Here is a 26,705-nt window from a genome sequence, read left to right on the forward strand (position 1 = left end):
GACCCTTCTTGAGTGCTTCTCTCCCAGACTTTGGAATCTTATCTGTAAAGTGGGTGTATTGCGGGCTGCAGGGTTTTGGAGGAGCAAAGGACAGATGGCCGAGAAAGCACTTAGTTTATAAACCGAGAAAGGAATGTCAGTGGGGCCTCACTACCCAGCTGGGGACAGCACAACCCCATCTTTCCCCCAACACAAGAACAGGACTCCTGTCTTCTGAGCTAGCAGCAATCCTAGAGGCTGAAGTTCACCTTGCCGAAGCTCCCCCATCTAGAAGAAGCCAGACTGTGGCACGGAGGCATGTGCTCTTTTGACTGCAAAGCCTAACGGGAGGGTATAGGATCCTAGAGAGAATTCTAAATCCTGGACTTAGACTATCTGTGCTGGAGGATTTCTAGAATCCAGACCCCCCCCCCCTCAAAATGCCTCCTACAAAGCTTGGGAGGCTCTGGGTCAAGGTCATGCAGCACCTGACCACCAGCAGACGCCAGTAATAGGATCCCATCTCCTTTGACAGATAAAGATTAAGACCTAGTGGGGGGCAGCAATTGCCTAAGGTAACAGAGCAAGTCAGTGTTAGAGCATAACACCCGGGCCATATCACTACATGGGGAGTGGGGTGGGGTGGGGCAGCCCAGGTGCCCAGGTGCTGCCAGCGAGCAGCCTGGGTGCTGTTGGATGAGCAAAATGCCCAGCTGCTCTTACTAAGGAAAACTGTTATGGTCCTGCCCGGCTCCCAGCAAAGTTCTACTACTCCCACCTCTTCTCAGCCTCCCCTTGCCCTGGGCAGCGCCCTTCTCTCCGACCCTGAGTCTGGACCGTCTGTAAAATGGCCCCCAAGTACCTTACAGCTGGGCTGTCTAGAAATCCTAGGAATAAGGGGATTGGGAACTGGAGGAAAAGAAGGGGCTTCTAGGGCTTTCGGCCCTCTACCTTAGGGGTGCCCTTTGTGGGGACCTCCTGGGGAGCAAGAGCAGGAGCCCGGGCTGGGCGGGGCGAGGCCGGGCGGCCGGGGGCGGGGCCGGGGGCGGGGCCTGGCCGGCCATCATCCCGCCCCGTCGGACGTCGGCGTGGAGCTCGCGCCGCGGGGGGAGGAGCGCGGAGTCCGCGCGTCGCGCGGCCCCGGCGGAAAGTTTTTCCTGACGGAGTTTTGGCGGCGGCAGCCGGAGCGGCCATGGACGCGCTCAAGTCCGCCGGGCGGGCGCTGATCCGGAGCCCCAGCCTCGCCAAGCAGAGCTGGGGGGGCGGCGGCCGGCATCGGAGTGAGTGTGTGCGCGTCCGCCGGGCCGGGCGGGGGTCGGGCGGAGCGGACCGGCCTCCCGCGGGCGCCGGGGGCAGAGGCGCGGTCTGCCCGGTGCCCTGCGGCCCTGCCCGGTCCTGCGGGGTTGGGGGTCGCCCGCGGTCAAGTCGGGCTCCCACTCCCGTCCCGGCTCCGTGCGGCTGGGGAGGAGGGGCAGAGCTGGGGGAGGGGGAGAGCGGGGCTCGGGCTCCCCAGGTGCAGGCGGCTGTCGGAGGGGCCGCAGGTGAGGGGAAGAGACCTGCGCGAACCCCGGCACCTGGCCACCTCGCCGCGCTGGGCAGCTTAGGGGAGACAGGAGCTCAGCGGGAGGGGAGGCAGTGCCCGGGGGAGGAGGAGTGGGCACCGGGGTTTGGGGAGATGCCCGCAGCCCTGCGCCCTAGCCGCGAGGTCCGCGGCCGGTGGGAGCCCGCGTGCCCCCCGCCCCACCGCCAGCCCTTGAGGTCGTCTTTTGACCCCCAGGCGTCCAGGAACCGACTCAGGTGTGAGCGGGCTTCCCAGGTACCTACTTGAGGTTGGGGGCGAGGCTCAGCCTGGGGTCTCAGAAGGTACCACACCCCGAGCCTTCCAGACCCCTGCGTCCCCTCCTCTTCCCACGTCTAGGTGGCGAGGTTGGCGTTCTGGCTAATTTTGAAACCTGTTTTCTCTCGCACTTTCCCCCTCGGGCTTCCGAAGTCCCGGGGCGCCCAGGCGAATGGCAGACTCGCTGCCACCTCTCCCTTCTCCCGGGGACGTCTGGGAGGCTGGGAGGGGGCCCCCCCCTTCTCTCCCCGTCTCAGATTACTCTCAGTGATCCGTCACCTGGCACTTTCCCCTGAGGCCTGAGAAACCCAGCCCAAGTCCCTCTTTTTTTCTCCAGAAGAAAGGGAGTGGATTGCCTGGGGTCACACAGGCCTTCCTGGTAGATGTGGAGCCTGAGCCAAGACTTCTGTACACTCCCACCCTCCTATCAAACACCTGGGACCTCCAGGGGATGACTCCCCTCCCCCCCACCTCGCTCCCCTCCCCCTCCAAGAAACCCCTGACAGTACAGTCACACCCCACCCCCCCTTCCTTCTTTCCAGGGCTCCGCCAGGGGAGCCCGAGTTCCCAGTGCCAGCGTGTCTGGGCCTAGAAAGCCCGCCCTTCCCCTCCCTCTTGCCCCACTCTGCTGTTCCAGCTGTGGCCACCTCCTAAACCAAGACTGGCACTGGGAACATGGGCTGGTGCCTGCTGGTGGGGGTGGGGTCAGAGACCCATTAGGGCTGGTCTGGGCTGGCCCAGGGATGCACTGTCTCCCACACTTATTGGCCCCTAAATAGCCCCTTTAAATAAATACTTAAGGGATTTGACTAGGACTTCTGAGAATAACGGTTTGTTACAGTGGTGGAACCCTGCAGTTCTTTTGGGGTGGGGGAGGAAGGGGGTGCGGGGTAAGGGAAGAAAGCTTAAAAGCCTCTTTGATTCTGGGGAAGGGGGAGAGGTAGCCACCTTGGATGGTGGAAAAGAGTTTCTTGTGCTGCTCTGATCTTGACAAGTCATTTTCCTTTCTGACCCTCAGTTTCCTCACCAGAAAAATGGGGATAAAAATTCTAACCTGATGGAGGTGTTGGGAAAATTCTTGATAATGCTTCCTACTGGCACCTCATTGGTGGTTTCCTCCTGTCCCACTCCCCCTTCATGTCATGTGGACCTTCAACATGACTGTTACTGTGGGAGAACAAGTTTTGGGGGCTCAGAGCCTATCTACACCTGCAGAGAAAAGGAGAGGAGAACCCCCCTTCCCTGCAGACCCCCAGAGTGTTGTCCTGAGCCTTCTGGACCCAGAATGAACTGGGTGGAACCTTCACCTGTCCCTCCTTATTGTCAGTTTCCTTATCTGTAAATTGTAAATAACGGTAGTACCAGGCTGGGGGGGTGGGGGAGGGGGGTGGGTGTTTGGTGTGGATTAAATGAAATAGTGTTTTGCCTGGAATAGCAAAGGGATTCAATAAATAGTAACTACTGCTTTTGTCACTTTATGTTTTACACAGTTTTTGCTTCTGTTATTTCATTTGCTCCTGTGAGGTGACAGAGCAGGGATTCTTAACAGACCCGTGTCAGAGATAAAAGACCGGAGGCTCAGGCTCCAGCACAGCTTCCTAGAGGTAGCACTCCGAATCCCCAGCCCAGGGGGTCTTATCACCGTGCCTCCTGGACTCTGGCCACGGAATGAGCTGGGGCAGGCCCCATCCCAGGATGGGCTGACGGCTGACAGCCCCTGAGAACAGAAGTGGCCACAAGGTAGAGAGGGACGCTGTGGGGTGTGTCTGGGGTAGAGGTGCTGGGGTAACTTGGTCTGAGGTGGTGTTCCGGCCAACTGGAACTGAGCCTGGTGGTTGACTTTTGGGGCCAAAATGAAGCCAGGGGAGTTAAGGTTAGACTTGACACCTGCTATCAGCTGTGACTTGCTCCTCACCAAACCACTCAAGATCCTCAGCTGGGATTAGCATGATCACTGTTTCATTTGTGGAAAAACTGAAACCCAAAGAAGGGAGGCAGCTTGCCTGAGGTCACACAGTAAGCTAGAACCCCACGCTTTTTAACACTGAACCTCACGGCCCCCTGTCTCCCAGCTGGTCCTGAGTTTGAAGAACTATCTCCCTCTCCCACACATGGCCTTTTTCCCATCTCAATAAATATTCACATAAAATAAATATTTAATCTCAGTCACTAGCCAGGGATTTTCCTTTCTTCCAGCTGCCTGAAAAGTGGCTCACCCTGGCCCCTCAGTACCCTTCTTTCCAAGAGGGGTCCCTCTGATCTTCAGGCTCCCTACAAGCTGTCAGAGAACTCAGAGCAGGTAAAGAAATACAAGATACAGGTTCCAGAAAAGCTAGAGTATGGTGGTATGTGGGAGACAGAGAATCTATTTGTACTTACTTATAGTATTTACAATAAAAGATACTATAAATAAACCCCCAAGTCATAATACTTATTGATCACAGACTATGTGACATGCCCTGATAGGTACTGGAGAGTCTGGTGAACAAGTCCGTCTTTCTCCCAGCAGTGCTCACGGTCTGGTGGAGGAAGCAGAATGACCAGGGTGCAAATGAGTGGTTTGGTGATAAGTAGTGGTGACACCATGCAGAGGGATAAAGTGGGCTGAGGAAATGGCGGGGACCACTTCCTTAGAGTGGTATCTTCCTTTGGGTTCTTCTAGAAAGCAGATGCTGAGAGAAGGATCTGAGTGTGAGTCATCTATTTGGGAAAAGATCCCGGGAAATACCTTCAGGAGAAGTGGGAAGGGAAGAAAGTCCAAAACGTGGACAATATGAAGCCACTCACCAGCGTGGGTGACTGGAGCGCCATCCCGTGGGGAGTTTTGGGGGGCAGTGGAGAATGTGCTCTTCAGTTATTCTGTTTGAGGGGCAGTTCCTGGCAGCGGTGGGTTCGGGGATGGGAGCCCTGAATACCCTAGTGTGCATGGGCATTGGCCCCTCCGGTAGCCAGAGAGCTGCAGGCAGAGAGGTGGCTTGTCAGGTGGCGTGTGTGGAAATGGTGTCCAGGGAGGGGATGAAGGTGAGGCTCTGATGGCGTCAGTGCGGGCAGTCAGGGAAGGCCTCTCCAGGAAGATGACATGGAGCACATGTGAGAATACAGGAGGGAGGAATCTGGGAACAGCCTTCCAGCCAGAGGGAGCAGCAGGTGCAGGGGACATTTAACTGGAGGCTGGGGCCCTGCTTCTCACGGGTCTGGTGGCTGGGGGAGGCATATGTGCCTTGAAGGAGTTAGGTCATCCCCTGCTCACTGAGGGGCACTCTGTTCAGGCAGCCGTGCAGGACAGCATGCCCACCCCTCTGGGTGAGCCTGCGCGTGACCCCTGCCTCACGTGGGAAGGGGCTTGGTGGGCTGTGGGCATGGGTGAACAGCAGGGGCTGCGGGAGGCAAAGACGAGCATGTCTTAATGCTTAACGCCTTAAATGACTCTGTCAATTAAGAGTCATGGCCAGACTCCTCTGAGCCTCTTTATCCTGGAAAGTGGGAATCCTAATATATCCTTGCCTCTCCTCGCAAAACACTGCAAATGGCTGTGTGTGCACATTCAAGCTCTTAGCCCTGGGCCCTTGGTAATGACAGTAGCTCACACTTCAGTGGCCCTCAGCATGTGCCAGGCATGGTTCTAAGCCCACCTGGTATGTGAACTCACTTCATCCTCACAGCAACCCCGTGGGGTGGACATGCTTCTTGTCCCAGTTTTTAAGTGAGGAAACTGAGGACCAGGGAGGTGGAGTGACTGAATCCCACAGCCCATCTCCAGACCCCATGGTTTTAACCTTGACAGCACGTTTTTCTCTTACAAGAGTAAGTAGGTACCCAGGAAATGAGAGCTTATGCTGTGATCATTTTTTAAATTATTTTCTTTTGATAATCTTAACAACTTCTGAAATTTGCTGGCACTTTTTACATGCTGAGCCTATTTCTGATGATGCTCTTGAGGAACTGAACCTATTTGTCAGATGAAGAGACTGTGGCCTTAGAGAAGCAGCTATATTCCGGGTCATGGCAGAGCTTGAGTCCCTTTCCGAGACATTAGTGGCTTCTGAGGCCACCTTCCCACCAGGCTGGAGGAGTCTGGAGGCCAGGGCCCTTGGAGGTTCCCCCTGGTCCATGGGTTTGGCTATCACTCTGATGTTCCAGACACCAGCCAGGCTGGGTCTCCTGGGCAGCAAGAGGGGCACAGGGGCCCCCTGCCCAGCTCTGAGTCCTGGGCAGGGGGCTTAATGATGAGAGAGCACATGTTTGCAGCCATGAGTTAAACTGGGCATATGGTCCGTCCCCAGCTAACTCTGACGGCAGGTCATCTGTAAAATTGCAAAGTTAAAATAGCGCAGTCATTATGCACCACAGGGCCAAAAATAACCAGGACCGGAACAGGGCTGTGGACTCAGGCCTGTATTTGCCTGAGGGCCTCTGGGAGCTCTTCCTGAAGGCCCCGGGCTCCTCCTAGAAAGGAGCATGTGGCCTCCAGCCTGAGGTGGCTGGCTGGTGAGTAGGCACCAACTCTGCGTTTGCCTTATTGAGTGCTCTTAGGTGTGGGTTTCTTCAGGGAGGGTGTGGGGCCTGAGAGACCTTCCACCTCATTGAAGAGATGAGTCATGCCCAGAAGGACAGTATAGGAGCAGAGGCAGGGTTCCCTCCCTCGAGGGGAAGGAGGATCTCGCTGGGCCTGGGAGGACGGCGTAATGGGAAGGGGGAAAAGGACACGGCAGAGCTGCAACACTGGACAGGAATGTACCTTCTCCGGTTCCGGGGGGAGACACACGTGAATGGAAGTCCTTCAAGAGGAAGACACACGGTAGACAGCTGCTGGCTGTGAGTGATGTGGTTGGAGAAGGAAGAGAAGGAAATCCACGCCCAAGAGAGGCACAGGCGACCTGCTCACAGAGGGACGAGGCCCCATCAAGAGGCGAGACCATGGGCGGGGTTCTGTGCTAATAAGCACATTGCGTTTATTATCTCATTATCTAATTTTATTATCTCATCAAAGGGTCAAAACAGTAGCCCTGTGAGCGGGGGACAGTTGTTTCCCCCATCTTATGGATGAGAAAACTGAGTCTGAGGGAAGGTAATTAATTTGCTCAAGATCACTCAATGTCAGAACTGGGTTTCTAGGATTAGGCTTTTGCTCTTAACTGCCAGGCAGTCCTGCCTTCAAGAAGGCTTCCTGGATGAGGCTGGATGCCAGGGGTTTCAATCAAATAAAGGGAAGGGCATTTCTGAGAGAAGGAACTCCTTGAGCAAAAGCATAGAAGTGGGAAAGAAAATGTTGCATCACGAGGAAGAAGCTCTGCATGGTTGGAGCTTCCGTTGTGTGTGCATGTGCGTGTGAATGAGTGTGTGCATGTAGGGAGATTGTGGGAGAGGACACTGGGACACCTGTGATTCCCCAGTAGTCATTGTGGGAATTGCCTGTAGTGGATCGGGAGCTGGTTGGGGCGGGGTGGCGGGGTGAAGCTCTGACTTGCTGTGTGATCTTGCACAAGTCCCATCCCTCTCTGGGCCTCGTCATCTGTCATGTGAGGAGTTTGGGCAGAGGGTCTCCAAGGATGAGTGGCAGCTGGTCTACCAGGGCCCTCATGAAGGAGGCCATGGAGTGGGGTAAGGGTCAGGCCAGGGAAGGAAGAATGCAGAATATGCCAAGCATTTCAGAGGTCAGGGAGGACTGGGGAATGTTTTGACAACAAAAAGGTCATCTGTGACCTTGGCAAGCTTTGGCCCTTTGGAATGGAAAGAGCGGAAGTGGTTTTGGAGATGGGCCAGGAAAGCCTGAGCCGAAGGAAATGGGAGAGTGGGGACGTGAAAATGGCGGGGAGGAAGGTTGTTCGCTGTGGGGCAGGTATGGATAGTGAGATGGACGAGGCCACCCTCGATCGATTGGTGTTGCCTCCCGGGAGCCTTGTATTGAGAAATAGTCCAAAGCCTGTAAATCAGGGGGAATAGAGCTGCAGTTGATTAGCCATGTCTGTCAAGGGCACCAGTGATAGGCATGGTAGCACATAGTTGGCCATCCTTGCTCAGATGCATCTCAGGTTGAAAGCAGTAGTCTGAGTACCTGCTCAGGGGAGGCCTCAGGAATTAGGAAGTGTGGGCGGAAATACCTCTGGCTCTGGGTACTTCTTCCTGACCTTTTGCCAAAATCAAGGTCGTTTGCCTCATGAGAGGGTAGTATGGGCTACTGGTCAGGAGCTTGGAGCTTGGGCTTTAGAGTCAGATAGACAACTAATGTGACAAATCACATGTCCTTTGAGCCTCCCTTTCCTCCTCTGAAAGGGGAATGAGAATGCCAGGCCGCCAGGTAGCTGTGAATGTTAGAAGTAATGGTCGGAGCTGCTCTTTTGTTATTGTTGTCTGTGTTACTTGACAGCTCTGTTCTGCGCTGATGACGTGGTGGTGGTCTTGGTTTCTTTGAGAGAAAGGCTCAGGTCTGATGGGACGTCCATCACCCAACCCAGGACTGGGTCACCTCAGGGACTTTCTGATTCTTTTTGGGGGATCAAATGAAACAGGCTCATGATTGATACAGCAGAGGATAGGGTCCCTTGGGGGGGGGTCTTCTCAGCGGGGGTTGGGCCTCTTCTTGGGGTGGTGGCCCAGGTGCAAGGGCTGGAGGGCAGTGGGCTGGAGACCGGAGCTGAGGATGGGGTTTGAGACATTGCAGACCTGAAAGAAGCCTTGGAGTTGTCCGGGTCATTTCTTCACTCAGCAGATATTGAGTGCCAACTGCATGCCAGGCTCTGAATAACCAGCCAACACGTCCCTGCTCACCTGGACGTCAGACAGGGGGACTGGGTACACCTGTAAGTTCTTGTAAGACACCTCGCTGCCCAACACACATGCATTCTTTCTCAGATGAAGAAGCAGTCTCAGAGACAGTGGCTTGCTCAAGTCAAAACCAGAGAGGTGTGGGTGTACAAGGCTCCTTCTGGCTGGTGGAGAGGGAGGCCGAGCCCCTGGAGAAGTAGAACTCCAAGACAGTTGCTGGGAGGGGCAGCATGGGCCAGACAGGGCGGAGGGCCCAGTACTACCACCTGGGCCTGATAGCGTGGGAACCCCCGAACCAGGCTGTGCCTTGTAGGCGGGGCCCACAGCCCTGCCAGGGCCTCAGCTGTCCTGGCACTAGTAATGCCCAGTCTGAAGCTTTCTTCCCGTGGCTCTTCCATTAGAGCCCCCCAGGATCCCTGGAGGAGCAGGGAGAGTACAGGATTCTCCCAGCTCCTCTCCCAGAAAGTGGTCCAGGGAAGTGGTCCTGGCCATCTCCATGCTGGCCCCTGGAAACTGATTTCTCTGTGGATCCTGCCCCATCCAAGATGGTATGTGACGCTGAAGAGCTGTCTCCTCCTCTTTAAATGTGGCTACAATCATAATAACCTACTACACTGCAGCATTGTCGGAGAAAGGATCATAAGGGACAGGCAAAGGGCCTTGACAGGCAGGAGCGTGGGGTGCTCATTCGTCTTGGTGATCGGGCTTGGAAGGATCCCTAGATACCTTCCTTCCACTTTCTGGCTTCATTGCTTCCAGCTGAGTGATCTGGGGAGGAACCTTGGGATTGTTCAAACCGCTGATGAGGTCCACACTTGCCCTCCTGTCCCTCTGCCTGCTCAGGGCCCTCTCTCGCGTGGGTGGGGTGAGGTGGGGGCTTTCCAGCTCTCTCTCCCGCGGTCTGTTTCCCTACCCAGCGAGCTGGGCTCATTTCCCCCATCTCCCAACCTTCCTGATCTCAGTCTTGGGCAGGGTTTTCAGAGGACCCTTGCTCCGTACCATGGCCTCAGCATTACTAGGCTTAGAGAGGAGAGGGGACTTGCCCAACACATGCAGGTGGTGGGAAGCAGAGCTGGGACTTGAACCCCCTGGATTCCAGCAGCCTTCATAGGATGTCATTTGAGCAGTCACCTCTCCCATTCCCTGCCCCCTGCCTCTCTCCTGGTCCCTCTCCTCCCTGCCTCTTCGTCTCCATGGCTGTGCGGATGGAGCCCAGCAGAGCAGGCTGGGGCCTTGGGAATTGCCCAGGTTTGAGTTCTGACTCCCAACCCTTTCCTCACCGTATGTGATGCCTCTCTCAGCCTGTTTCCTAATCTGTAAAGTAAGGATAACATCCACCTCACAGGATCGTGTAGAAGATTCAGCAAGAAAATAGCATGGTTTGCTCTCAGCAGGTATTAGCTTTGAAGTGTAGAGTTTGGGTTTTGAACTTGAAAGTATGGGTTCAGATCTTGGCTCTTATATTTGCTGGCTCTGTGGACTTGGTTGTGTGATTTCACCTCCCGGGGCCTCAATGTCTTTGTAAGTGCATGTGATAAAAGTGTCTACCTCATAGGTTGTCATAAGGATTAATGAGAATATTTTATGGAAGGCTTCTTACCGTGGTGCTTGGTAGGTACTGGAAAATGTTGGCCCTTTATTATAGGTAAAAATAATGGTAGATGGACGACCCCATGCCCCTTGCTTGGTCTTCCTAGGAAATGGGGGCTGGGAGGACAGGGTCTGAAGGCCTCTCCTTCTGCACAGAGCTGCCGGAGAACTGGACAGACACTCGGGAGACGCTGCTCGAGGGAATGCTCTTCAGCCTCAAGTACCTGGGCATGACGCTGGTGGAGCAGCCCAAGGGTGAGGAGCTGTCAGCTGCTGCTGTCAAGAGGATTGTGGCCACGGTGAGCCCCAGTCAGGGTGGGGGAGCCATGAGCCAAAGGCCATCTTCTTCCTGGGGTACCACTCATCCTCTGCTTATTACCCTGATTGGATATTCCAATCTGAGCTGTTCCCATCCCCTAGCATCCAGCTTAGGGACTCTGGTAGAGGGGAGCCACTGGGCTTGTGGGGTCAGGGTCAATGTCCTCCTCCCCAGCTGTTGTGGCCATGGCCTCTCCCAGTCTCCCCTCCCCCAACTCAGGTCTCCTGTCTCAGGGTTGGTGACTTAGTGCCAAGGAGTAGTGGGGAGGTTGCTGTCATGCAACCACTTGTCCTCTGGTCTGAGGGACAGGGTAACCCACCAGAGACAGATCTGCACCCTCCCCAGCTGGCCATCCTGAGTAAGCATGGCCCTATAAAGGCACCTCCCTTGGTGGCCTTGGACCCCTCGGCTCAGACCCTCGCCGTGTAGTGGGTGGAGTGGAGAGTCCCCGGGAGTGACCCTGCTGGGTTGTGATAGCCCACTCGGTGCTCGGATGCTGCAGTCCCTCCTAGCTGTGTGTCCTTGGGCAGCTCCCTTAACCTCTGAGTCCCCGGGAGTGACCCTGCTGGGTTGTGATAGCCCACTCGGTGCTCGGATGCTGCAGTCCCTCCTAGCTGTGTGTCCTTGGGCAGCTCCCTTAACCTCTGAGTCCCCGGGAGTGACCCTGCTGGGTTGTGATAGCCCACTCGGTGCTCGGATGCTGCAGTCCCTCCTAGCTGTGTGTCCTTGGGCAGCTCCCTTAACCTCTGAGTCCCCGGGAGTGACCCTGCTGGGTTGTGATAGCCCACTCGGTGCTCGGATGCTGCAGTCCCTCCTAGCTGTGTGTCCTTGGGCAGCTCCCTTAACCTCTGAGTCCCATTTCCTCCTCGGGAGAAGCTCTGTTGCCTCTCAGGACGACTCGAGGTCCAGGGCCTGGCAGACAGCAGGCGCTCCGTGGGCAGTGGTTGTCCCTGGGTTTATCACAGGAGTGGGCTGACGGCTGTCTTCCCCAGCGTGTCTGCGTCTCTACGCTGAGGCCTCCCGGGGGCCTTGAGTCTGGGGCTTAGACTAGCTAGGTGTAGCCCATGAGAGTAGGTCCCAAGTGGGGCAGGCAGGTTCTCTGACCCACATCTACCCCAAGGCCAAGGCCAGCGGGAAGAAGCTGCAGAAAGTGACCCTCAAGGTGTCGCCACGGGGGATTATCCTGACTGACAACATCACCAACCAGCTCATTGAGAATGTGTCCATTTACAGGTATGCTCAGTGTCGCCCACATTCACTCTGCCACTTGGGGGCAGTGGGTGGGGCGCCCCTTCTGAATCCAGGCTCCACCACTTTCTGTCTCCGTGACCTTGGAGCCTCAGTTTCCTCGTGTGTGTGGGGGGGGGGGGGTGGAAACAAACCCTGCCTCTCAGTGCTGTTAGAAAGTGCTGGGTGCACAGTGCCTGGCTCACAGTGGGCACTTGGTTAAAGGGCAGTTGCTGCTGTCATTATTCCGAGTTGCAGGAGGCAGCTGAGGCCTACTCAGGGCTAGGACCCCCTCCCTGCCACCCCTCCCCAGGCATGCTGCTGAGTCAGGCTTGGTGCCGAGAGCTGTGAACGTAGCAGCTCAGCTCTGGACATCTGGCCAGGCATTCAGGGAGGTCTTAGGGCAGAGTCGGAGGCCAGAGCGTAGATGGTATGGGGGGGGCAGGGGGGAGGGCACTGTTCTCAGGGAGGCAGAGCCCAGCCCTTGGAACCTTAAATTCTCCCCATTCCCTCTCTTGGCTGGTCAGTTGTAGGATTTCAGTGCTGGAAGGGACAGTCCATTTTACAGATGGAGAAGCTGAGGCCTGGGGAGTTGCCCAAGTCCCCACAGTGAAGTAGTGGCTGAGCTGGGACCAGGGCACGGAGGCTAGAGCTCTGTCCAGCAGGCACTCAGCTGCCGGGCGCTCCTCCACCCTCTTGCTTTTTCTCCAGGCACATGGCTCAATCCCCTGGAGCACAAGCCAGTCCTGGGGGGTGGGGTGGGGGGTTGGTTTTAGAGTTTTTGGCTGGTGTCTTCCCCTCACCTTCCTGATTCTGCCTGCCTCCTTTGACTAGGGGAGGCCTCAGACCCAGCCCCTGCCAGCAAGGAGGGCAGAGAAGGAGGGGCCTGTCTTGGGGAGACCTGGCAAGGCCTCCCCGGGGAGGTGGCAGGAGGCTGGATCCACTGGGGTGGAGAAGAGGTAGCTGCTGGCCTGGGGGTCCTAAGTGGTGCCGATCCCTGTGTCAGTGGCTGTGAGGGAAGCCGGGAGCACTGGGGGAGGAGTTTGCTGAGCTCCTTTCCCATCCCAGTTCCTCTGCTGATGGAGATTCCCGGGCTGAGTAGCTGGCAGGGAGGGAACAGACGAGGAGGGGTGTGGGGGCAAGTGTTCCAAGAGGAGGGAACTGCTGTGTATTCCTCCTGGACCCGCTGGGGCTCCCGGGCTGGTCATCTTCACACATCCTCACCTGACTCCCAGCTCCTCGACCTCTGACCACACCCTGGGAGAGAGGGCCTGGGGCTCCTCCAACCTCTGGGCAGGGGCATGACTGGAGGTCGGGGAGGGAAGGCCGGTGAAGGGCATCGGTGGGCGGGGCGGTGCCCTGCTCCCCCTTCCGTGTGGTCAGCACAGACCCGGAAGGGTAGCATGGCAGTGCTTACAGCCTCTGGAATCTGCAGGTGAGTGCAGGTCTCAGGTCTGCCACTCTCCTGGTGATCTGACCATTAGCTTCGGTTTTCTCACCTGAAAAGTGGGAATAATAATAGAACCCATCTCAGGGCAACTCTGAGAATTAAGTCATATCTAGAGGAGGCAGAGCCCAGCCCTTGGAACCTTAAGCTCGGGGAGGCATAGCTATTACCATTTTGGGATATGACTCAGTAGAGGGGGGGAGTACCCTCCACTCCTTCCTGCCTAGCTTGGGTGCCCCCCATTGATGGCCCAGAATGCCAGGTCCAGAGGCCAAAGCCAGAGTCTCCCCCTGGTAGAGTAGGATAGCTGGCTCTCGGGGACTCAGGGGAGATGCCCTGTGGGGCACCCCGGATGTGGGCAGGCCCCTGTGCCGGGTTTGGTGACACTTCCCACTTGCCTTTCAGGATCTCCTATTGCACAGCAGACAAGATGCACGACAAAGTGTTTGCCTACATTGCACAGAGCCAGCACAACGAGAATCTTGAGTGCCATGCCTTCCTCTGCACCAAGCGGAAACTGGTCAGTGGGAAGAGGCTGGGGCCCAGGCAGGCTCTGGCCTTGGCAGCCCTGCCTTTGCGGGGGGGAGGCAGGACCCAGAGGTGACATCACTTACTATGAAGTATGAAATTCCTGGGAATCCCACGTGGATGCTGAGAGCACCGAGTAAGCCTGGCCTGTGGGCGGTGACAAGCCCATGTCACCAGTGAGTGCCCTGGTCCCTTCCTCTCTAACATGCTTGATTGGATTTGAATGGGGGGGCACTCTCCTGTCAGTAGGACAGTCTGGGGGTTCAGGGCCTTGTAGGAATTAGTCCTTGGAGACTGGTGATCAGAGGGCCCAGGGGAAAGGCAAGGCGACCTGGCTCGCTGTAGCCAGAGTGGAGAGGGAAATGGCCATTTTTTGGCACCTCCCATGCGCCTCTTTCAGTGGTGGACTTTAGTCCTCATAGCTCTGTGAGGCAGCAGCTGCTTCTGGCTTCACTGTTTTTATTTTCAGTGAGGAAGCAGATTCACAGAGGTCAGCTGTCTTGCTGAAGATGACACAGCCGGCCGGGCAGAGCGAGGGTTTAAACCCATGTTTCTTCCCCTCCCCGCATGGCCGCAAGGAGCCCTGAGCTCCTTGTCCCATTTCCAGGCTAACCCCCTTGCCCCATCCAGCTGAGACGAGGGGGGACCTCTGTGGTCTCTGGGCTTTGTCTTGAACTTTGGGACAAGCAGGCAGAGTGAGTCCACCTTTGGTGTTGATGCTTTTGTTTCGGAGGCCTGGAGATCTGAACATCTGCTCTGTGAGGAGATTTCTGACGTTTATTGGTTTAGTGTTGGCCTCTGTTGACCTGCGTATGGAGCCCAGAGCCCTCCTCCCCATACCTTGTGGTCCTTGGAACCAAGGAGACAAGATCCTCTCCCCTGCTCCTCTCCTCACGAACACATCAAGGACAGCACAGTCTTTAAGTGGCCCCCAGGCTTCCTGCCACCCATCAGGGCCTGTTTGAGATACGGTATTAGTTTCCAATAGCTGCTGTAAGAAGTTGCCACAAACTTAGTGGTTTAAAACAACCCAAATTTATTCTCTTAACAGTTCTGGAGGTCAGAAGTCTAAAGTGGGTCAGCAGAGTTGTCCTTTTGGAGGTTCCAGGGGAGAATACGTTTCCTTGCCCTTTTTAAATTTTCTAGAGGCCACCGTTCCCTGGTTCCTGGCGCCTTCTTCAACCCGAGGGCCAGCAGTGCAGCACCTCCCAGACTTCCTCCTGCTTCCGTTGTCACAGTCCATTGTCACTGGCTCTGACCCTCCTGCCTCCCTCTTAGAAGGCCTGTTGTGATTGGGCCCCCTGGATAATCCAGGATAACCTCCCATCTCAAAATCCTTAACTTAATCATGTCTGTGAAGTCCCCTTTGCCATTCCAGCTAACCCTCACAGGTTCCAGGGGTTAGGATGTGGACATCTTTGGGGGCCACGGTTCAGCCTCCCACAGGTCTTTTGGAGGAAACACTGCAGGATGAGACAGATTAGGGGTTTGGTCCTGGCTCCTGTGCTGTGTGACTGTGGATAAGACCCTGCCCTTCTCTGGGCTGCTTGCCCATCAGCAGAATGAAGGTCACCTCAGTGACCTCCAGGATTGCTCTGAAAGGCCCCTTTTCTTTTGTGTACCTTGTTTCTTTCCTGCAGACTCAGTGTCGCCAGCCACTCACCCAGGGCCTCGTGATGCCCCGGGTCCCCGGGCTGCAGTGGCTTCTCCCATGACGGCTTTGTTCTCACAGACAGTGACTCTTGGCTTTGTCTCTTATGAGGCCACAGAGACTTAAAAATACAGGCTCATTATGTCCCCATTGTTTGTCTCTTCCTCCCACTGACCAGAGCAGGCACTGGGCAGGGGCAGCGGTGGCCCACAGCCACTGCTGCCAGGTGCGGACCCTGGGCAGGAGGGGTGCCACGCTCCAGAGGCTTCCTCTGGGAAGAGGAGCTAGGGGGTAAAAGAAAGCGGATGCTGGCCCAGTGGCTGAAGGGAGGCCTGGTCTGGGGCCAGAGGACTTTAGACAAGCTTGAACAAAATCAGCCTGGCCCAGGCCGAGAGGTCAGTTATTGAGGAAAACAGCCTGCCTGCTGCTTGGCGCTGGCAGCTGAACCCTGGTCCGGCAGGGGGCATGGCTACTGCTGGACACCTGGGCCCAGGCTCTTCACTTTTCCTCACACACTTTGCCCTGTGTCAGGAGCTGACTAGCTCGATTACCGGCTTATCCACCCTTTCTCAGCTGGCTTTCCCCCTTCAGACAGCCCAGGGCAGGACATGGTCAATAGGCCACCCGATGTGAGAGTGGTATTCTCGTCCCTCCCCCGGGCCTCTGCTCAGCCCAAGTTGGCAGTAGGAAATCCTGGCCATGTTGGAAATCCTGAGATTCTCAGGGCTTAGTGGACATTTCTGAGAAGGAGGCAGAAGGTGAGATGGGGGCCTCAGGTTCAGGTGCCTCCACAGATGTCCGCTGCTGCCTGTCCCGGGCTAAGCCCTGTGTTGGGCACCAGGGACCCAGGGAATCGGCCGTGGAGATACCAACGAGATGGTGGGGGAGAAGGGCCAGGATTTGGTAACTGGAACACGGTGGGCTCAGTTCTAGGGTGGAGGTCAGTAAGGCTTCCCAGAGAAGGAGACATTTTGAATCAAGCTTTGAGGGCTGAGTAATAAGTAAGAGTTTGCTGGCCGAGAGAAGGGGTGGGGCAGTGAAAGAGCGCATGCACCCCAGCATAGGAGTCAGCACACGCAAAGACACAGGTGCAGAATTAAATGGTATGATTGGTGGTTGAGGACCCAGATGTGACTGGAGCTGGGGTGGGTGGCAAAGTAGAGTCAGCCTGCAGGGGAAACTTGAATTTGCATGCTGACCTAGCCCTCGTTGCCTTTGGCTGGGGGCCCACAGTCTCCACACATCCCCACCCTTTCTCTGGGCGAGAAGTCGGTGACCACCCAGGGTGGAGGGGAAGGGGTTCCTTTCTGGGTCGCCCACCCGTCCAGCTCAGCTCGGGCAGCACAGCCACCAGGCCTCCCTCCCCTGGTGACTTCTACTGGGCATGGCCAGGATGAGTTCCTCCAGAAAGAAATGCTTCTATCTGCCCAACCGGGAGGCCTCCACCAGCACTGCAGCCTCAGGGTTCTGAAGTGAAGGTGGGGTTGCCGGCTTTGATGGGGGGCCCAGGGTTGCAGTGCAGGTGGACTGACAGGAAACAAAGTGACGCCCCTGATTCTACCCCGGGCACGCTGGGGCAGGGCTATTATCCCGTACATGGCCATCGGCATTCCTCAGGTAATCCTTCTGTGCAGGATTTGTGCTTCTGGGGCAGCAGGGCCATAAGGGACCCGCGGCCAGACTTGGTCTATGTACTAGGCTGGGATCTGGAATCCTGGGGGGTCCTGAGCTAGACCTGGCCCCTTGAAGGAACTCACAGCCTGGTTACTGGGAACAAGCCAGAGACATGAAAAACTGGGTGAAGTAGAACCCAGTTCAGGTGCTGAGAGACTCACAGGCCAGAGTCACTCCTGGGAAGGATAAGCATTTAGCCTGTGGGATCAGGGAAGGAAGACCTCCCCGTGGGCCGACTCGAGCAGTCCTTTCTTGTAATGCTGCCCAGATTCCTGCAGCCGCCCCAGAGAGCAGGGCCCACCCCACCCCCAGTCCCTGCCCAGCCTGGGCTTGCAGCCACCTGCGCACATGTGCATCTTGGGTTATATTTGGTTTACTTGCAGCTTGGGATTTCGGGGCGAAAGGGCAGAAATGTATGCAAATGAACAAGTAGATATATGCAAAAACAGTATCAGGTTCATGCCCCAGATATTCTGGAGGCAAAAATAATGGTATTTCCATCTCCCTGCCACGTTAGGTGACCAGCCCTGTCTTGGGTGTATAGTGAGCTGACTCTGGCTGGTAATCAGCCCATATTTTTAGTTCATGGGCAATTCTCAATGGTAACTGGGTCTATTAAACTTGATTCAGACGTGACAGCTTAAATTGTAAACAGCTGTGAAGAGTTTCATACTTAATTACCATATTTAAGTTTTGCTATAAAGCACCCGTACTTGCATCAAAAATGTAAATGACGGAGAGATTCAAATGAGATTTTTATACTTCATGAAGTTTAATTGGCATGGATCAGTCAGCTTGTTTAAGGATTTTAAATTTTAGAAAAAAGAGTTTTAAAGGCAGTAGCCACAGATTCATTTCTCAATTAAATCAAGTCGTCTGGTGGAGGGAAAGGGAGTGGGTCTGAGGCTGGTTAGGCCTGAACTTATTGTGCACTTGGAAGAATCTCGTGCTTTCCTCCCTAGGCTTGGGCTGTCAGAGGGAAGCTGGATGTCGCTTCCGGCTACAGCTGAGCTCTGGGACTCCCACAGCCCAGCAGCTGAGCTGTGATTAACCCTGAACTGGAAGCAGAGCGAGGAAGAGGCTGCGATGAATGTGGGCTGGGGTGAGGTCCTGGCTGAGGGAGGCCTCAGGAGGCTGGCCCCTTAGGCAGATGCAGCGTTGCACCTCTGGAGGGCGTGGCCTGCTCTGGAGGGTCAGGGTGTTTAGACCAGGTTCTTGCCTTTAGGGAGCACCCAGATGGGGTGTCACAGGCATGTGAGCTGCTGACACTTTGATAGGCATGATGCCAGAGAGAGGTAGGTGGGCCTGTGGGGCCCCAGTGCAGGTGACTTGAGAGAGCTGGTGACATCTGAGATGGGTGTGAAGGGGTGCATGGGAGTTCCTCAGGGGTAAAGGGCCAAGGGGTGACCCCCTCTTCCCGGTGAGTTATGTCACTGAATGGTTTTGGTCCCCTGCCACAGGCACGCATTGCCATAGTGGATCCAGTTAGAAGTCCCTCCGACCTGGCATAGGGCTAACCAGAGTCGAACCTTTGCCTCTGGCTGTTGGTCATTCAGGCAGTGGCCAGGCCCTTTCCAGTTCTGGCTTTTCTGCTCTCTCATTCCAAGGGCTAAGTTATTGTGTGAAGTACTCGGGTAATTAGAGGGGGGCTTCTTGGAAGAAGCCAGCCCCTAGTTATTTGAATATAGAGAAGCCCAAAGGAAAGGGGGGAAAAGTGGAGGTGAACAGCCATTGCAAACGTGGGGGCTGGAACAGAGGCAGGAATCTTGGCTGGGCTGCTGGTGCTGAGGATGTGGCCCCATCTGTCTGGAGAGGGCGTGGCCTTGTTACACTGCAGGGCTGCTTGGTGACCAGGGAGGGGCCGGGACTCTGCCTTCACCCACCTGCCGGTTCGGTTCGGAGCCTTGGCGGAGCAGAGCCTCAGGCCCGCATTTCAGACTTGCTGTTACCTGCCTAACAGGCACCCCCCCCCCCACCCTGTTTCCTGTTTTTCAGGCCCAGGCTGTCACCCTCACAGTAGCCCAGGCCTTCAAAGTCGCCTTTGAGTTTTGGCAGGCGTCCAAGGAAGGTGAGTCTTGTTCAGGGACACTGTGGGGGGTGGAGGTGGAACGGGAGAAGACTGGCAGAGAGGGAGGAGTGGGGAATGGGTGGTAAAGGCCCTGGAGTCCAGGCCCAACTCCCCTCTTCCTTGCCTACCTGGGGTGTGACTTTGGAGAGCTCACTTCACCTGCCTGAGTCTCATTGTCCCCCTGCAAAGAAATGGGAACAGCTGTCTCCCTCCCCCAGGGTGCTTGTGAGGGTCAAATCTGCAGTTTCCTTCCTCCCTGCTGGAGACCTAATGCCTGCCCCCCGCCCCCACGTTGGCTGCTGGCTGCCCCTGTCCAGCGATTGCTGGGGGCGGGGCCTGCAACGCTCTGTGCCTTGGTCCCACAGAGAAGGAGAAGAGGGACAAAGCCAGCCAAGAGGGAGGGGACATCCTGGGCGGGGGCCTCCGAGACAGCACCCCGTCGTTGAAGAGCCGTGAGTCTTGGGCAGGGGGTGGGGCCAGAATCAGCTGCATGATCCAGGTCTGCCCTTTATCCAGAGGGCCCTACTCACTCCCTCCTGGGCTGGGGCAAACCCTTGGCATTTTATTTTTGTTTTGTTGTTAAATAAATAATACATGCTCATCATAGATAAATTAGAAAATGTAGATAAAGGGAAAGATTGCTCATTTTGGTGCATGTTCTTCCAAATATGTCTCTATGCAACTATATAAATATATGTATACATCTCTTTCTGTACATCTAACATTTTATTATGTGAACAGGTGTTAAAAACTTAACACCTGTTGTGAATGTAAAAATTTCAGCCTAAAACATTAGTTGGGGTGAGATTCTCACCCTGTGGGCTGCTGTCCAGCTGCTTCAGGAGGTGCTCAGGTGGGGCTCGGGTGGGGCTCTGGGTGGTCTGGTCGATAGGCCTGGGAAGGCCATGCCTGAGGACAGAGTCAGGACCAGGATAGCCTGGGAGCCTCCGGGACAGGGCTGGGAGATGAGGCCTGGAACCAGGAGGCTCCTCCTACTGACACACCTGACCGGACCCCTCATAGTGGTTGCCACTGGGAACCTGCTGGACTTGGAAGAGACGGCCAAGGCCCCGCTGTCCACAGTCAGCTCTAATACCACTAACATGGACGAGGCACCGAGGCCTCAAGCCTTGAACAATAGCAGTGTTGTCTGGGTGAGTGGTCATGTGGCTTGGGGACCCCACCGGGATCCAGCAAGCCTCCGCCTGATCCCTGGTTGAGGCCTAAGGCTTCTCTAGGGCCCAGGCCCTGGCACCCATGACTTCAGTCCTTTGGGAGGGCCAGACTCAGCCCAGCAGCGCCCAGGCCCAGGGTGGGGGGCAAACAATGTCCCTTTGAACTCAGGGCTGCCTCCCCAGCAGGCTTGGCTCCCAGCACAGCTGTCTCCTCACAATGCACAGCCTCTTGGTCTGAGCGCCCACGGCTCGGCCCACCACAGGACCAGGCAAAGGCTCCCTTGTTCTTGGCGTGGGCACAGTTTGCTCCCAACACCCTCCCTGCTCCGCCATCTGAAGGAGGAGGCTGAGGCCTGGCGGTCAGCGGTTGGGCCCTGACTCGCTCTGTGACTCGAGGCAAGCCCCCGACCTCTCTGTGTCTCAGCTTTTTCATCCCCTCAACAAGGATGTTGACCTCTGCCTGCAGAATCTCCCAGAGGAAACTGGGTTTTTTTAATTAAAAATTTAAAAAGTTTTTTCACTTGAAAATAATTTCAGACTTACAAAAACATTATAAAAACAGTACAAAGCATTCCTGTTCACCTCTCATCCAAATTCTCCACATATCAGCATCTCACACAAGCACGTTACAGTGATGGAAATCATTACCATCAATCCGATGCCTTTAGATCATCACAGGCCATAGTCACATTTCCCCACGTGTCCACTGCACGTCCCTTTTCTGCTCTCGGATCACTTGCAGAATCACACATTTCTAATTGTAAAATATCTGGAATGGTGATGGACTCGGGAAACTCAAATCCCGTTCAATATGGCCCCCTCGAGTAGGCATCAGGAGCCCGTTCTCTGCTGCTTGGGAAACTCCCTTAGCACCCACCCATCTGCTCAGGGAGGCTGCAGGGAGCCCCGCCCATTGTTTTCCCACCTAAGCTGCGGGGTTCCTGCTATCGGTTATCCCTCCGGAGCTTGGAAGTGGATGAAAGCAAGAAAACCTTCCCTACCCTCTTTGCTCTTGGAACTTACAAGCCATCTACCTCATCCAGTCCAACCCCCTCATTTTACGGAAGGACAAGCTGAGTCCCAGAGAGGAGCAGCAGCTTGCCCAAGGTGTCCCTTGAGTGGTGGCTGAGCTGGGAATTCTACCCACCCGGATCCTTTCTCCTGTTCCACACCCCAGGTTTGGGCCCGCGGGTTGAGACGTGTGTGCCTGTTCACCAGGCACTCACCAGACTCCTACGCTTGTGTCCCGAGTCCCCAAAGCTTACCCAGGGCTGGGCTAGCCCCTGGCTGTGAGCACGGGCTCCCCGACTGAGGGTTCGTATCTCCTGCTTTGTTTTTCCCCCAAGGAGCTGGATGACGGCCTGGATGAAGCATTTTCAAGGTAACATTAGCTGGGCTCCTTGTGCTGGGGAAGAGGGCCTGGCATTTGTGGGCTGGTCTCTGGGGTCCTTTGCCATATCTGAGAACATGAACTCTGACCTTTTCCAGAGCAAAAAATCTCAACTTGAATACCTCCTGGGTTGGGGAACTCACTTTCTGGGGTTGGCCAGGTCTGCTAAAAGGCTCTTGCTGTTGAATCAAAAACTATTCCTAGTGGCTTCTCTACCACAATCTGAGATGAACTAAATACTCTGCCCCTCAGGTTGATTCCCTCTTCCTACACCTGGTGGAGCCTTCCAAACCTGGCTTTTTGCTGGTTTTGTTCCCTCCAGAGGTTTTGCAGTTGTGGAAAGGGGCAGGGAGGAGGTAATGCTTGATGAAACCGTGGAGCGATACATAGAGGAGGAATGTCAGGCACAGCAAGGAGATATTTTGGTCTTGTCTGAGGGTAGTGGCCTTTCCCCATCTTCCCAGGGGCCAGCCCGGTAGCAATGGCTACCGTGGGGCTAGCTTGGGGACATGGCCCCGAGAAGGCTGGGCTGGAGAAAGCCCTGGGCAGCCCAAGGTTCTGAGCACTGGGCCTGGTCAGTCAGGTGCCCCTGTCTCCCTGGGGACCTTGGGCAGCCCCCTGCAGCCCTCTCCTTCCTCCCCAACCCCTCCCTGCCGGAACCTGCTAGAAACCCCTGGGCCCAGCCTGGGAAGGTGGGGAGTCAGCATAGATGGCCCTTTCAGGGAGGCAAAGACATTCTTTTTATTGTCTTCCTGCTGACTGCAACCCCCTCATTTTAAGAAAATCTTCCATTTGCTTTTTCCAGATTACTTAAGTATCCTATGCCCTTTATTAACAACTTTGAAAATCAGCAAAGCATTAAACAGGAAATAACACCATCCTATAATCCCACAGCCCAGACTTTTGGGCTTAATTCACGCCAATCCTATACATATACATTTTTTTTTTCTTTTTGCCTTGATCACTCATGATGGTATTTGCATTTGGGAATCCTGATTTTCACTGAACACTGACCTATCAGGAGCATTCCCCCAGGCTGTTAAAAACTCCTTATAAACACCTCATTTATTGACTGCCTCACCTTCTTCTAAGGACCTGGGCTGTAATTTACTTACCTCTCCCCTAGTCTTTGGATCCTTAGGTTGTCTTCCTTCCTGTAACAGGTCTGGTCGGTGATCCGCTCCTGGTTGCACCGCCCCCACCACGCGTGTGCCCCTCACTGCCACACGAGCGCTGCCCTTCCCCCTCTTTCTGGGTGGAGTTGGGGTAGGGGTGGCTCCCCTGTACCCTCTCTCCATGGTGGGAATGCCCCTGCCTGCCCCACAGTTTTCTGAGCCGTTTGGTCCTCAAGGGTAGACTCTGGTCAGAGGGGCCACCCGTCCTGACATCCAGGACTGTCTTCTCTGGCCCCTGAGTCCTGGCCTTCTCCCACCCATGCCCTCTCACTTCCGCCCCAGGACTGGCTGCTCAGGCCCCCACCAGCCCCCTTTGGGGGCCCCGGGCTCACAGAGCTCTGCTTTCCAGGCTTGCGCAGTCTCGGACAAACCCTCAGGTCCTGGACACTGGATTGACAGCACAGGACATCCGTTACGCGCAGTGCCACTCACCTGTCGACTGGGACAAGCCTGACAGCAGCGGCGCTGAGCAGGATGATCTCTTCAGCTTCTGAGCGCCCCGGGCCTGGTGGGACACGTGACACAGACCAAAGCCAATGGTGGCAGCGTGGGGCCGGCGCCAGGACCCCCAGCCACCCTCTGCTGGGTGATGGCACCGTCATCCTGCGAATCACAGCTGCATCCAGTCAAGCAGGGGAGGAAGGAGAAAATTCTCTTTTAGCCCCACTCTTTCTGTAAGAACTGAAGGATGCCTTGGATATTTATTCAGTGACTCCTGGTTCAGCTCAGAAGCTGGATTTGCGTCAGGCACGAGCGCATGTTTTAACCAGCTTTCTGCCCTCTCTTGAGCAAGCTCTGCTCTGCTGCGGGTGTCAGGACGGTGACCAAAGCATTTCTTGTCCCTTCTCTCTTTCTAAGGACCCAGATTTCCCTGGCGGCGCCCCCACTCCTTAGCACAGGAGGGTCCCGCAGCCTCAGCAGAACGCTGCGTCCTCAAGTGTGCCTTCGGCCGGGGCCCCGCGGGCCTGGGCTTGCGCCCCCGCCCCGGGGCTCCCAGCAGAGGGGCAGCCGCTGACCAAAGACAATGTGTAGCTGGCACTTTAAAGCGCACACGGCAGGTGCGGCCCCCAGGGGCTCCTCGATGGTGCTGCATTACATAGAGCTTTCTGTCTGCCCTTCCACAAGATGGTCCCCGTCGGGGCTCGGAACCAGTGGACCTGGCTGCCTACAGGTCCCCAGAGTCTCTCCGTCAGGATTCCCCAACCCACTCTCCTCCCCGAGTTGGACGGGCACGTGCCCGCTCTTCCTGTCTCGTCCGCGTGGGTGTCTCTGAGCCCCGATTCCCCACGCCTCCGGGGACAGTGTGTAGCGCCGAACACCGAGCCTTGGTCAGGACTCTTGTCGCCATTTTACAGAGGAGACAGGCCCCGAGCGTGGAAGGGGTGGATGGCAGAGTAGAACCAGATCTGATGCCAAAGTTGCCTCTCCCGGCTCATACCTCCCTTCTTTCTGGCTTTGTTGTCCTCCCAGGAACCAAAAACCCCAGCTCTTTTCTGACCAAAATGTGTTTCATAACAAACCATCTGGTGCCTTTCCACAGACAACTGGCTTGAGCCTCCGCGCCCTGCTCGCTGGCTGGCTGCCGATTTGCGTGGAATGAAAGTTGATGCTAATTTGGAGGGTGAAACCAAACTAGACGCCGAAGCATCACACTCTTCTTCGTTCCCGACCCTGACCCCTGGGTCGGCGCATGGCAGCTGAGTCTGTCTCTTGTCTCCTGTCCTTCTCCCGCTCCCTCCCTCCCAACCCCCCCCCCCCCGCCCCGCCCCCGGGGCTCCCAGCAAAGCTGCCAGTGCCCTCTCCCCCTGGGGGTGGCTCCCGGGCCTGGCTTTACTGAGCTCAAGGCACTGATGGTAGCAGGTTTCACCAGCCCAGGAAAAACACACACCCTTTCTCAGAATCTACTTCTCTACGCACTTGAATCAGAGCACAGAGACAGAAGTGCCTGGCCAAGGGGTGGGGTGGCATCTGTAGAGTGTCTGTCAGAATACGGGGATCAGTTCCTTTCCTTGCCCAGCCCCCGCACCTTGCTGCCCACCCCAGACCTTGGTACCGGCCCCTGGATTTATTACGAGGCAGCAAGGTTAGGGCCCGACACCGGCTGTCCCTGGCACAAGGGTCCAGAAGCCCCAAGAGGCCGTGCTGTGTGTGTGTGTGTGTGTGTGTGAGTGTGAGAACCGGACTTGGCCTTTGTGTGGGTCCCTGGCTGACAGGCTGTCTGTGCTCCCATGTGTCTGCACATGAGTCTTGTGCTTTGCTTTGTGTTGCTGCAAAAGACATTCTAATGAGGAAAAGACTAAGTAATAAAGGTTCTCTTTTTGAAATACAAAGAGCACTTGGAGGGAGTGGCCTGTGGCCGGGTGGGAGCGCTCCTGCCTTTAGGGGCTGCAGTGGCAGTGACCACAGGCCAAGGCATGGCAGGGGTAATGGTCTGTGGTCCCCTGGTAGAAGCCCAGTGGGACCCCTTCGCACCCAGCAGATGTGGGTGTGTGGCGAGGTCATCCCTGGAGAGCTCGGGGCTGCACCAGCAATCCAGGGCAGTGGAAACGTAGGGTGGGGCCTCCTGGCCAGGAGTCTGTGAACCCATGGAATGTGCATATGATTATGTGTGGGTCCACGTGTGCATTTTTCTTGGGGAGGATGCCCATCATCTCCGTCACATTCTTACGTGGGTCCTCGACATGCGTTCATTTAGCCAACTCTGTGCTGAACACAACCCAGGCCTGGGGGTCAAGTGCTGGGGCTGGCAGTTCAGACAGGGTCCAAGTGGACTCCAGACTGCGGCTTTGGTGTGAGTGGGGACCAGGGTGGGGGATGGTGGAAAGTGTCTTAGTGACGTGGGAGACCCAAGGCCTCACTCAGGCTGTGACACTGGATCGGTCCCTTCTTTCCTTAAGCTTCGGCTTCCCCATTTGGGAAAAGGCTGCCGCAAGCTCCACCCCTCCCACCTCCCTGGTTTCTGTGACTCGGGTAACCATTATGTCATTGGTGGCTATTGAGAAGGCTCAAAAGTTTATCTCAGAGCAAAAGGCCTTTGGACCCAATACATTTGAGGAAGTCAAAGTACAACCGACAGCAGGTCACTGAGCTCTTCCTGTGTGCCTGGGGCCGTGCTGAACTTGATCTCCTCCGGGCCCAGTGCTTTTAGCTCCTTTTACTGCTGTAGCACCCAGGCTAGGGAGGAAGGCAGTCGTGCGCCCAGCACTTTAGAGCCATAGGCCAGACTCAGATCTGTGTGCCCCTGACCCCACCGCATCCTGACCTCCCTGGAGCCACACCTGTAGTCGTGCTGCCCGTGGCCTCCTGTGAGCCCCACGGTGCCGGCCACAGAAAGACCCCTCTCTTCGGGCTCCAGTGGGGGTCTCCTCCAACACGTATCTCTTTGTCCCTTTCAAACAGTGATATGTAAAATGTCCGGAACCCAGAGGCGGGGCCCTCTGATGTCAGGCCGACTCACTGTGAATTCTGAGTGGATCATAGATGACTAAGAAATTCTCTCCTTTCTTCTCCCATAATCTGAAAAGACACCCAACAAGTTCATCTTTCGGTTTAAATTTGGCCAATGTCTTTAGTCTCCGGATGTCTCAAATTATGAATCCTGAGCACCCGCCGTCTGCTCTTTCATGCGTAACGGATGAAGCCAGGAAGAACAAAGTCGCCTTTCAGATTTGATGGGACCTTCAGCTTCACCGGGTGGATGTCGAGGTCTCCTCTCCCAGGAGGAGATGCCATCCCAGTTAAATCTCTCCAAGGACTTCTCAACAAGCCCAGATGGGGAATCGGGGTAGATTCTGTGCCCTTGGCTCTGGCCTTCCTCCTCCTGCCACCCCATGTGTACAGATCACAACAGGTGGCCTGCTTACCTGTTAGGACGGGAGCC

General features: G+C 55.9%; 1 protein-coding gene across 7 annotated transcripts; it reads left to right on the plus strand.

Annotated features, from left to right (window-relative positions):
• Positions 1 to 1,087: 1,087 nt before the first annotated feature.
• LDLRAP1 (low density lipoprotein receptor adaptor protein 1) lies at positions 1,088 to 26,705 on the plus strand. 7 transcript variants are annotated; one of them, XM_027575352.1, is made up of 10 exons: positions 1,126 to 1,259; positions 4,013 to 4,115; positions 10,328 to 10,470; positions 11,611 to 11,723; positions 13,570 to 13,684; positions 19,013 to 19,085; positions 19,451 to 19,537; positions 20,109 to 20,239; positions 21,607 to 21,641; positions 23,108 to 26,705. In XM_027575352.1, exons 3-10 carry the CDS (start codon positions 10,375 to 10,377, stop codon positions 23,277 to 23,279), a joined length of 822 nt encoding a protein of 273 aa, XP_027431153.1. In that variant the 5' UTR covers positions 1,126 to 1,259; positions 4,013 to 4,115; positions 10,328 to 10,374; the 3' UTR covers positions 23,280 to 26,705. The 7 variants fall into 7 exon arrangements, with proteins under 7 accessions (XP_027431118.1, XP_027431134.1, XP_027431127.1 ...); XM_027575317.1 differs by lacking the exon at positions 4,013 to 4,115 and having other exon boundaries at positions 1,088 to 1,259; XM_027575333.1 differs by lacking the exon at positions 4,013 to 4,115 and having other exon boundaries at positions 1,088 to 1,259; positions 23,175 to 26,705.

This window comes from Zalophus californianus, chromosome 4, assembly GCF_009762305.2.
Source record: "Zalophus californianus isolate mZalCal1 chromosome 4, mZalCal1.pri.v2, whole genome shotgun sequence".
NCBI lineage: Eukaryota > Metazoa > Chordata > Mammalia > Carnivora > Otariidae > Zalophus > Zalophus californianus.